General features: G+C 38.1%; 2 protein-coding genes across 7 annotated transcripts in view; both read left to right on the top strand.

The window, feature by feature from the left end:
- The first annotated feature begins 2,528 nt into the window (after window positions 1-2,528).
- LOC108970431 (larval cuticle protein A2B-like) lies at window positions 2,529-9,450 on the top strand. 5 transcript variants are annotated; one of them, XM_018935793.1, is made up of 3 exons: window positions 2,529-2,629; window positions 2,712-2,940; window positions 5,119-5,497. In XM_018935793.1, exons 1-3 carry the CDS (start codon window positions 2,618-2,620, stop codon window positions 5,478-5,480), a joined length of 603 nt encoding a protein of 200 aa, XP_018791338.1. In that variant the 5' UTR covers window positions 2,529-2,617; the 3' UTR covers window positions 5,481-5,497. The 5 variants fall into 5 exon arrangements, with proteins under 5 accessions (XP_018791338.1, XP_018791337.1, XP_018791340.1 ...); XM_018935795.1 differs by lacking the exons at window positions 2,529-2,629; window positions 2,712-2,940 and adding exons at window positions 4,785-4,798; window positions 9,287-9,450 and having other exon boundaries at window positions 4,890-5,280; XM_018935792.1 differs by lacking the exon at window positions 2,712-2,940 and having other exon boundaries at window positions 4,890-5,497.
- A 2,538-nt stretch (window positions 9,451-11,988) lies between these two features.
- LOC108970432 (larval cuticle protein A2B-like) overlaps window positions 11,989-12,409 on the top strand; it is a 4,129-nt gene continuing 3,708 nt past the window's right edge. The window contains exons 1-2 of one of the 2 annotated variants that reach the window (XM_018935799.1): window positions 11,989-12,062; window positions 12,148-12,283. In XM_018935799.1, the coding sequence (XP_018791344.1) occupies window positions 12,051-12,062; window positions 12,148-12,283 (148 nt within the window). In that variant the 5' untranslated portion in view covers window positions 11,989-12,050. Of the gene's footprint in view, window positions 12,063-12,147; window position 12,409 lie in introns of both variants that reach the window. The other variant, XM_018935797.1, reaches the window with a different exon arrangement.

Below are 12,409 nucleotides of genomic sequence, written 5' to 3'. Positions count from 1 at the left end.
GCCGCTCCAGTGGCTCACTATGCCGCTCCAGTCGCTCACTACTCCGCCCCCGCAGTAGTCAAGACTGTTGCCCCCGTAGCTCATTATGCTGCCCCGGTGGCTCACTACGCCGCTCCAGCTGCCCATTACGCATCCTATGCCGCTCCCGCAGTCGTCAAATACCACCATTAAAGCCAATGAAATGTTAAAATGTGAATCGAAATGAGTGAATGTGTTATGTATGGAAATAATTTCCATTTGTTATTTAATTCGACATATACATATGTACATTTATTTATTTAACACCACGAATTTATTTAAATAAAAAGAAACCGATAAATTGAAAATAAATCGTTTTTAATATTAGCGCTGCTATTACTTTTTATATTTTGGGATTACAGCACAAAAACAAAGATTAATAATTCAAAATATATTTATTATTTTTCTAACTATACTCTATTATTATAACTCTATCTATACACTTTTACCTGGGTTTTAACTAATTATAGAAGTACTTTTGTTACTTTGATTGATATCCATATGTGTTCTGAGCACATCAACCGCCTCTACTGCTGACGAAAACCGCCTTTTTTGAGCGATTGACAAATTGTTTGGAATCCTAGTTGAAGAATTTGTTTTTAAAATCTAGTGCAACATTGAATGTATGATAGTCTTCCAGAACACTTGATTCCAGATTGCCGAAAGATTTGTAAAAGCAGGCTCTATGCCCTAAGCCATCTACGTGGACAGGGATCACATTACCTCAGTCGCGCCCAGCAAGCTCCTGGAATTGTTCGGAGTGCTATAACGTTGTGACCATATGTGTTATGGGAGAGGGCACAATAACCGTATTGTAGGTGTAAATACCCAATTTTCTATCTATCTACGCAGTTCTAGAAAGATAGGTAGATCTCTCTATCTATGCCGTTCTAACGAATGCCTGTCTCAATACTACGATAAATCACGTGACGTTCTTACGGAACAACAACTGATTTTGGGCGACCTCCACAAAAGACATCTTGGAACGGTCTATTCACCATACCATCGATGAGCACTGGCCCTTGTGCAAGCTTCATTACCAAATATTTAATTAAGTTCTTTATTCCACTTTTGGCTAAGATGAATTTTTTAAGTTACTGTAAATAACACAAATACAATTCGTATGTCAAAACGTGCTGGGTATATGCGATTGATACACTAGTGTTGTCCCGAAATATCAAAGTTAATTTACGTATGCCATAGTGGTCCGACAAATGAGCAGTTCCTGGTCAGAAAAGAACGTTTCCAAATTTCAGACAGATAATTCGAAAACTAAGTGACTAGTTCGAAATAAACAGACAGACGAGCATGAAGTAATCAACTCAGCTCGTCACGCTGATCATTTATATACATATACAGTATTTTAATAGGGCCACCGATGTTTCTTTTTGGCTGTTACAACCCCTTCATCAGGTGAAGCAACTATTCGTTACTTACTAAATTTCAGGCAGACGATATGGGCACCGTAGATGATCGCGACAAGAGAGGCTACAACAGACAAAAATGTGAAAAAACTAAACAAAATTATTTTGAAGATGGGTTTCCTTGGGTAAAAACTTAACTTGGACGAAGGTAAAAAACACTGAAAATTGGATTTTTGGCACTTTGACATTAAAAAAAATTATAATGTTTTTTTTTTCAAATAATTGTAATCGCAAACATCCTTCGTCCAAGTCTTCAAAAATTGTAGCTTAAGGACCCGTGTAAAGCATCATGGAAATGGGTTGAGAAGTTCTCGAGAAATTTTGCCAACCGACTTCAAAAATTCAGTTTCGAGAAAAAAGCGTTTGAGGACCTCGCACTTAACTTATCTAACCTCTCAAGGCTGTATCTCCGTCACTATTACTCGGATCAACCCTAGAGGTGTTGTAGAAGTTAATAAGAAAATAAAAAAATTGATATTTGAAACCCGTAAACTCATGTGACCCCTTAAATAATGAATTGATATTCAACTTATGTAATTTTCATTTACAATGGGATTTTAACAACACCTGCTATCTCACATTCTTCCAAGGTTCAAAATTGGGCAAAAGCAATTTTAGTCCCTTCATTACTTTTATATCTTCAATCAATATGTTTTTCCGCGTAAGCCGAAAATTAAGACTTCGGGGCCCTACGTTCACTACATTAACATCTCACATATTTCAAATACTTTACACTCCTCAAATTTTTGAAGTTTGCGAAATTTTGTGGTGTGTGGTGAAATATGTGGCTCCGTTCAAATTTTACCCTTCAATATTTATTATAAATTTAACCGTTACTAATTGTAGCAGTATCAAACTGAACTACTTCAAACCATTTAAATACATCTACACATGTTCGTATGTAGATATGTATTTAATTATGAGTCAGGCATAAACTAATTCATATTTATAATATTTTCGCACGTCATTAACTTTGTGTGCGAAACTTTGTAAATTTGTATCAAGCGTGCTAAATGCTTTGATAAAGTAAGCTGGCCTGTCAAGTCACAATTATATTATTTTCGCTCTAATAAAAAACACGGAGAGGTGTAGTATAAAACAGACGACAAACTCTTGTTTTCTATCATTCACTTCTTGCATTCCTTGTGACAAAGAACCAACCACACTTCTCAAAAATGGCATTCAAGGTAATTTTAGCAACTGTTGGAGATTAAAGCAACCTGATCCAATTGCTGCCAATAACATTAAATTTAATTTTTTCCTTTCCAGTTTGTATTCGCACTCGCTTTCGTCACCGTTGCCAACGCTGGCTATGTGCCCGTTGCTCCAGTCTACCATGCCGCACCAGCCGTCGCCGTGCACGCAACACCTGTGGCCGTAGCTCAAAAGGTTGTTGTGAAATCGGAGGAGTATGATCCTCATCCTCAATACAAATTCTCTTATGGCGTCGATGACAAACTCACCGGTGATTCCAAGAGCCAAGTGGAGGAACGTGATGGTGATGTNTAAATGAAATTATCTTCAAAAAGTAAATGTCATGAACCAATCTAACGTTTCAAATAAAGAACCGATGAGATTTTGCAAATTTTATGCGTTTTTTTTTTTTAAAAAAGTTATCAAGCTCTTAAAAAATCACCCGATATAATTAAAAATGTGTGCGTAAATATGTTCGTTGCAGTTTGATGTAGCGGCAATCCTGCAGTGAAATAAATTAGTTTTAAATGATTTTATATTAATAACAACTGTGCGCCTAACTAGCCAACTGACGTTCTTCTATACTTTAACACAGCTGGTTTTTTTGTACAGTGATGCGCTGTGGGACACTAAGCACTTATTGAATACAAAAATTTTGATTTCGGTGAAAAATTTACCCATAGAACAAACAAAAATTTTGGAGGCCCAGAAACAGCCTTTCAGGCTATGACCTTGCTGGCGGTACTGGATCAAGGTTACACTTAATCCAATGCCTGCAGAAAACGGTATTTAATAAATAATGTCTGTCTGTCGTAATATATGCAAATTAGTCCCTCAGTTTTGGAGACATTGTTCTGCAAATTGCGAAATTTCGATTTACACTGATGGAATAATGTTTCTAGCGGAAAAATGGCAAAAAGTGATCTGCAAAAATGGTACATATTTGTTTATTTATTAATAGTATAAATAAAGAAAAGTAAGTTGAAATTTGAGTAGAAATACGAAAAGACTTTTTCGACTAACCAATATATCGGTTATTTTTGATAGAGAAAGCTTAAGATGTTATGCAATCTTTCTGGGTTCAAGATATTTCTTCAAGAAATTTTCTATAAGTTATTATTTAAGGCAATCTACGAAGAAATCGGATAAATGTTATATAGCTGCCACACAAATCGAACGACAAAATCAAGTTATTGATAACACTGTGGAACATTTTTGGGATTATTGTCTGGGAGGTGAGAAATTTCAATTGTGTCAGTTTTTTTTATGACCTTATGACTCGCTATATTTCGCTTAGTTGTAACATTTTGGCAAAAACAAAACAACAAAAAAAAACATTTTCCGAGAATGCTCTAAACATCCTTGCGACAGCAACATCGTAGTTGTGAGAACGATGCTTTCCCAACAAGCCTTCTATTACTTCTTTGATTGCCTGCCATGCATTCAATATATATCAATCCAAATATTGTTGAATGCGTCACTTTTAATCAGCTTCGTATATTTGGAGCATTTAGTACGCCTGATTAGAAAAAATTAATTTGTTAAGAAAACCATGGGAAATAAGGAAACAATTTAGAAGGTCATAAAAAAAACTGACACACACGAACGCCAAATTCTTTGAGGGTTTTACTATCCTGACCTAGTACCATCACCCTGACTTGGAATTTCTCACCCCTCCGAGTAGCTGTTGTACTGTGTAATGAATATTTTGTATTTGTGGTATTATAATTTCGGTGCACCCGAAGATTACGCTTTTTCTTATTTTAATTTGCTAATATTATTTGCTAATATTTCACTTTCTCGTATTCATATTTAAAAAAGCGTTACTTATACATATATACATGTATACATACGTGCACATCTCCAGATTTACGTATGTATGTGTTTAATTTGAATGGCATAAGTTTCAACTTATTAGCTCTAAGTAGCTTCGACATATGGAAAAAGAGAGTATATTAGCCCTTTAACTAACTGCAGCTGAACAGGTTTTAGCAAATGAAATATGTAGATTACAGAGCAAAAAACTCACACCAAATTTTCAAGACCAAATCAAAGCGTTGCACTACTATAAAAGTGTCAGCAAATTGACGGATATGTATCATTCACTTCTTGTCTTCGCATTCGCAAAGAACTGAACTAATAATCACGATATGGCTTTCAAGGTAAGTTCAAACACAAAACCGTTAAGCAGCGGGATCTCAATATATATAAAATATGTTTGTACAGCGTTAATAATCCAATTTGCTTTTACAGTTTGTATTCGCACTCGCCTTTGTCGCCGCGGCCAGCGCTGGCTATATACCCGCTGCTCCAGTATACCACGCCGCACCAGCCGTCGCCGTGCACGCAGCACCTGTGGCCGTAGCCCAAAAGGTTGTTGTGAAATCGGAAGAATATGATCCTCATCCTCAATACAAATTCTCTTATGGCGTCGATGACAAACTCACCGGTGATTCCAAGAGCCAAGTGGAGGAACGTGATGGTGATGTGGTCCATGGTGAATACTCCCTCATTGACGCTGATGGTTACAAACGCACTGTTCAGTACTCTGCTGATCCCATTAATGGCTTCAATGCCGTCGTGAACCGTGAACCTCTTGTCAAAGCTGTTGCCGTCGCTGCAGTTGTAAAGACCGTTGCTCCAGTTGCTCACTACGCCGCTCCAGTGGCTCACTATGCCGCTCCAGTGGCTCACTATGCCGCTCCAGTCGCTCACTACTCCGCCCCCGCAGTAGTCAAGACTGTTGCCCCCGTAGCTCATTATGCTGCCCCGGTGGCTCACTACGCCGCACCAGCTGCCCATTACACTTCTTATGCCGCTCCAGCAGTCAATTACCATCACTAAGGACTAGTCTTCGAATATTAACCATTGAAATCAATAATTGTGAATGTTTCTGTTTTTGTTATTAATAAATGTTGTTTATATCGATTAAAATTTCAATTTAATAAATGATGTAATATAAATTAATATTTTATTTCATTCACTTTGTTAATTTTATTTTAAGTACGCTAAGATAAGAGACTGATCAATGTCAAACACTTACATATATAGCAAGGGGCTAATATCATGTTCAGTCTACGAAGAAAGCTGCACATTATGTTTCCACCTCACTTTCCTCCATAAAACTTTTGTCGTCCGTCAAGATTTTTGTGCTCACCATATATGCCTACTGGTCAATGAGAGCTACAATTCCTTAACGCGAATCACCATAATCCACAAAAAAAACTTTAAGTTAGATAGGCTCCGAGATATGGACGTAAATTTGATTGAAATTTACCTTCTATGCCATTATATATCTCACACATTGACCGATATTTGTGGTATAAAGTCAACTCTGGTCGAAATAATCGGTATCTAGGGGCTTTAACACTTTCTATTGGATTTGAACAATTTATGGTCATATTTTGGCAAGCACTAAAGGCATTATTCGTGCAAAACGTATCCCGTTATATCAATTGATTCTTGATTTGTACACTGGTCGGAGTCCAATTTCATTCATAAAAATATTTTACGTACCGAATTTGATTTTAATCGGTCGAGCAGGTCCTGGGATGTGTGGGTTTAGTGAGTGGTGCTACGCCCATTGTCCAATTTTTACTTACCGGCTTTCTCATACCATCGCGGAGGTAAAATGTAATTTCTCTGGCGTATTTTCGTTATAAAGGGAGTGGGCGGGATTATCATCCGATTGCATCCATTTTCAAGCTGTCGGTAATAGTTCTTATAAGAACTGTAGTAAGAGAAGATTGGCTATTTTAGCTGTAGTAGACTAGGATATTATATAATATATCTTATTTAGTAGTGAATTATTGCGCTTTATATTAGGTTTTAGGTATATGTATATCTCACAGAACACTTACGCTATACCTCTTAGCCAAAATGGGATTTAGCGCGGAATATAACGAAATTAGTGTAGGCTCTTGATATAACACCTACATATACATACATATATACTATATATATAAATCTGATCTAATAATTTGCGTAGAGATAGGACATATTCGTACAGTGCAAATTGTTGAAGGTTTTGAGTGAAAAGAGATTAACCATCGAAGGCACACAACCATTTCGTGAAGTTTTGTAATTCGATCTTAAAATATTATACTTACATGAATTTTAATATCAATCTATGGCAGGACTCCCTGTTGATTAGCATATGGATTAACCGATCGTTCATTAGATGGGATAGTATTTAGAAATGGGTTCTTGCATGATATGATCTCCGTCTTAAAATATCACGCTTAGTATAATTTTAGACGCAATTATAAGATATAATAATTTCTACTATTCCCTTTTCAGGAATTTCATTGTAGCATATTTGTCGTAAATATCTTACAGGGTCCAGCACTCGAAGTGTAAACAACTTCAGACTGTTCGCGCAGCTGTCGCACTGAAATCAGCTGTTCATAAATTTGCTGAATGGCAGTCCAGAGTATTTTTCACAAGTGTACAAAATCGTTTTGCCACAAGTGAACGCAAAAAAAGTGATCAGCGATGGAATTGAAACGTAATAGTGTGATTGATTTATCTTTAACTGGATAATCACAGCTAGCAATTATTCGTGAGCTCAAACAACTTAATGTGATACTACAATGGTACTGGTAGCATCGCAAAACGCCATGGAGATGGTCATCAAAATACTGCAACGTCACGTGAGATGGTTCGGAAAGTGAAGAAGCGACTTGAGCGAAATCCACGACGAAGTGCCAATCAAATGGCTACAAAACTGTAAATATCCGATCGCAGCATTCGACGCAAATTGAAAAATGAGCTCAAGGTCAAGCCTTACAAGTTCCAAAAGGCCCATGATCTCACACTGAAGAAGTAACAAGTAAGACTTGAGAGAGCGAAGCAGTTTAATTTGCATACATTGTGTTTTCTGACGAAAAAATTTTTTCTAATTGAGCAATTCGTAAACTCTCAAAACGATAGGGTTTACTTGACCGACCGTTCATACGAGAATCTAAGTCATCAGTTGGTTCATACGAGAATCTAAGTAATGGTTTGGGCCGCTGTCACTCTTCAATCGTTTTCATCGAGCCTGGCGTCAAAGTAAATGCGACATATTATCGGGAAAGTGTTCTGGAGGCTTCTCTATGGAAGCCAAACAAATATTTTGGTCGCAAACCATGGACATTTTAACAAGACTCAGCACCGTGTCACAAATCGCGTGTGAACCAAGAATGACTGAAAAACAACGTTCCCAATTTCATTACGACCACACAAAGGCTCTCGAATTCACCAGTTATCTCTCTGGGCCATTTTGGAGAGCAAGGTCCGAAGTAAAAAATACACCAGTCTCGAGATGCTGCAGAAAGGGATTGTCCGTGAGTGGGCCAAAATACCGGCAAGTCACATTCGGGCAGCTTGCGATTCGTTTTTGGCCGTCTCAACGCCATAGTTAAGGCGAATGGTGGTCATATCGAGCAAAAATTAATTGGTCTTGAATTAATGATTATTTTTACACATTTTGTATTTTAAAATAAATAAAAATAATTTGCCAAACCGAATTTATGGCTTTTTTAATTGTAGTATCCGTGCTTACAAAATTTTAATGATCTAAAAATTTAAGGATATAATCTTCAAACTATTGAATTAGATAAAAAAAATCACAGGGTTACTGAAGCAGGCCCTGTCCTATTTTTAATTGGTATGCCTTCTTTGGAGCACTTTTATTGCCGAACGTTTATTATCACTTTTACGTACACAAGACTACATACATACATATATACATATGAACTATCTATATGGTTCATTTAAGATAAGTGTGTATACAGATTTGTGCACTACACGCGCACTACCAGCAACGCTACCATACCATACTTTTTGGCGAAACCGCTTTGATAAGCTCATTGGTGCTGCAAGCGAACGCTCACTTTTTGTTTCTAAGCGCGCTAATAGAGTGAACTGACCTGTCAAGGTACTACAGCCTGCGTATTTCAGTATATGTACATACATACATACCATAGAAGTACATATGTATATATGTAATATCAAATCCAAAAGGTATGATTATTTTTTATGAATACTAAGGAAATTCCTTAACAGTTGAGTAGTATAAAATTGGCCGCAAATTCATATTTGATATCATTCACTTCGTTTAATCCCTACAACACAGAACTACTTTACTCCTTACGAAACCACATTTTAAAAATATGGCACTCAAGGTAGAAAGATGGAAATAGCACAACTAACAATTTCTTACTAATAGCCAATTCTATTTTAATCTTTTCAGTTTGTATTCGCACTTGCCTGCGTCGCCGTGGCCAGCGCTGGCTATGTACCCGTTGCTCCAGTATACCACGCTGCACCAGCCGTCGCCGTGCACTCAGCACCTGTTGCCGTAGCACCTCAAAAGTTTGTGGTGAAATCGGAAGAATACGATCCTCATCCTCAATACAAATTCTCTTATGGCGTCGATGACAAACTCACCGGTGATTCCAAGAGCCAAGTAGAGGAACGTGATGGTGATGTGGTCCATGGTGAATACTCCCTCATTGATGCCGACGGTTACAAACGCACCGTTCAATACACTTCAGACGCCGTCAATGGCTTCAACGCCGTCGTAAACCGTGAACCCCTCGTAAAGGCTGTTGCCGTCGCTCCAGTTGTAAAGACTGTTGCCCCAGTTGCTCACTACGCTGCTCCAGTTGCTCACTATGCCGCTCCAGTCTCTCACTACTCAGCCCCTGCTGTGGTCAAGACCGTTGCTGCCCATTATGCTGCACCCGTGGCTCACTATGCCACTCCTGCTGCCCATTACGCATCCTATGCCGCCCCCGCTGTCGTCAAATACCATCATTAAAACCTGTAAAAATTGTGATAATCTAAATCATTGTATGAATGAAATGAATATACCCACGAGTATATACTTATTTATATCAATGATGCAGATGAGTTAATAAAAGTTTTATTATGTCTAAATACGAATATAATTTATTTTAACTTTAATGTGTTATTTGTAAATTACAAGTGCTTATATGATGAGACCATGATAAGCTCTTCATATTCTGTGTTTAGCCGAAAAAATTCAGAAGTTCCATTCAATGATTCCTAGAAAAGCTTATTCTGCTGCAGATGAGGAAATAATACTCATAAAACTGAGCGAAGTATTTTAGCAGTACTATCCATTCTAACTCAAGGATCGTAGTTGAGGCTACAAAAATTAAGTATAAGAACAATAGGAAGTTTGAGTTCTGATATGAAATTGACAGATGAATAAAGCAACAAGATTTTGTTAGGAACCTGTTGTCCAAGTATGTCCTAGTATCCAATAATGGAGGTAGAGTAACACAAAAATCCCGAACTATCCATCGACAACTCACAGGGCAGTTAACAGACGATGGCTATCAGATTTCTGCAGTTACCGACTGAAACAAAAAAAAGTGTGCTGTTTTTTTTTTTATCGATGGCAATCGAAAAGCCGTTGCTCTGCCTCGTGTCGTGATAGTCGATGAAACATGAATCCACTATTGCAGTCCCGAGACCAAGAGACTTCAAGGAAAAGTTGAGACACTGAATTCAAAAGATGTGATCTATATCGATTCTCTGAAGAAGGCCAAATAACAAAAAAATCCTTTGGCGCAAAAATTGTTCTTCTCTTATGACATTGCCCTGTTGTTGTTGTTAACGTAACTGTCCAACGGTACTCCCGGAAAACGTGCTGTTTCGACGGGAGCGGAACATTGAGAGAGGATAATCAGATGTTTAGGGTTAGCATAGTATGCAAAGGGTTGGCTAATGTCATGCCGGGACTCATTGCGCGTTGGGACAATTCCCACAACCGTCAGTTCAACATTATCAGAATTGACCCGGATTTAAACCGGCCAAGGGCTTTGGGAGATCTAATCTTGTTTGGGTCGGTAAGTTTTAGATTAGACAACGAACCGTCTCACATTCCCGTCGTTGTGATGGTCGAATTAAGCTACGAACTAATCCACCGTATTATTTAGTTTTGACTTTCTGGCAAGAGGTAGATTCCAAAGTATACATATAATATGTAATATCAAAATGTGGTTTAAAAAGATTTTACAAAAACTATGTCGATTCAGTTAACATAGATGTTCAGAGAGTTCAGAGGCAATATCTTTGTTTCGAAAGTTAGCTGCTGAATTCTTCGGATAATGATTTCTAAAACATTTAATGAATCCATTTGATACCCCAGAAGGAAACGTGCAAGATATATACATACATGATCAGCATAACGAGCTGAGTCTATTAGGCATGTCCGTCTCTTTGTATGTACGTGAAGTTGTTCCAAAATTTTTGAGACATCGGTTTGAAACTTTACACACTTCCTTGTACGGAAAACTTTTTTTGAAAAAGTATTTTCCGGAAATTTATCGAAGATTATTATATAAAGCAGCGGTACAATGAACGTAGAGAATTGTTTAGATCGAATTGCTACTTCTTCTTCTTTAGTGGCGTAGACACAGCTTACGCGGTTATAGTCGAGTTTACAACAGGGCGCCAGTCGTTGTTCTTTTTCTCTGTTTGGCGCCAATTGGAGATTCCAAGTGTAGCCAAGTCCTTCCCCGTCTGGTATTTCCAACGAACTGGAGGTTTTCGTCATCTTCTGCTCTCTCAGAGGTGGTGTGTTTTCATCTATTGAGATGACATGACGTCGTCGTATATCTCAAACTGCCCATCGTTCCATCGACTGCAGTATTCGCCATTGCTAAGAACCATTCTCTCGAAAACTCGTAACGCCGACTCATTAGATGTTGTCATCGTCCATGCCTCTGCACCAAATAGCAGGACGGGGATGACGAGTGACCTGTAGGGTTTGACCTTTGTGCGTCGAGAGAGGACTTTATTTCTCAATTGCTTACTCAGTCCGATGCAGCGCCTGTTGGCAAGCGTTATCCGGATACTGTACGCCGAATGTTATTATTCAAATAACGCCCTACTCGCTTAATCCAATTAATCCGGCTAGTTGATTAGTCGAATACCAAAAGTTGTAATTGAAACTACCCTTAGGGGTCACAATCACTTTTGAATATTTCTCTTCCCGGGCATTCTTCAATTAAAGCTAGACGACCTTCTCATACAATTTCAAATAAGTCAACGATTTGAACTACCTTTTTTTTCACTTAAACCGGCCAAGACATTTTATTATAGTACACACTACGGTGGTTCAATTAATTGTGTCATATTTAGGAGTGTGAGTGAAAAAGTTGAATGCTTTTATCTACGAGCATTATATATGTATGTAACACATATTTGTGTGTACATATGTCAATGCTAATATTCATTTATACTATCCAAGTAAAAAGGAAACTCTTGTCTAATATCTGAAGGGTTGTACAGTATATATAAATCTGCGAGCTATTAGTTTGTATCATTCACTACTTGCGTTCGCTGTAAGAAAGAACCTGTCTTGAAGTTAAGAAACCATACAACATATTTTCAAAAATGGCATTCAAGGTAAATTAGCACACGCCTGAGACTAAAATAACCTGATCTAATTATTTGTCAATTGTCAATTTTCACACAATTTGTTTCTTTGCAGTTTGTATTCGCACTCGCTTTCGTCGCCGCGGCCAGCGCTGGCTATGTACCCGTTGCTCCCGTCTACCATGCCGCACCAGCCGTCGCCGTGCACGCAGCACCTGTGGCYGTAGCCCAAAAGGTTGTTGTGAAGTCGGAGGAATATGATCCCCATCCTCAATACAAATACTCTTATGGCGTCGATGACAAACTCACCGGTGATTCCAAGAGCCAAGTGGAGGAACGTGATGGTGATGTGGTCCATGGTGAATACTCCCTCATTG

This window comes from Bactrocera latifrons, unplaced genomic scaffold (assembly GCF_001853355.1).
Source record: "Bactrocera latifrons isolate USDA-ARS-PBARC rearing strain unplaced genomic scaffold, ASM185335v1 scaffold_3, whole genome shotgun sequence".
NCBI lineage: Eukaryota > Metazoa > Arthropoda > Insecta > Diptera > Tephritidae > Bactrocera > Bactrocera latifrons.
This window is presented reverse-complemented; position numbering and strand designations above follow the sequence as displayed.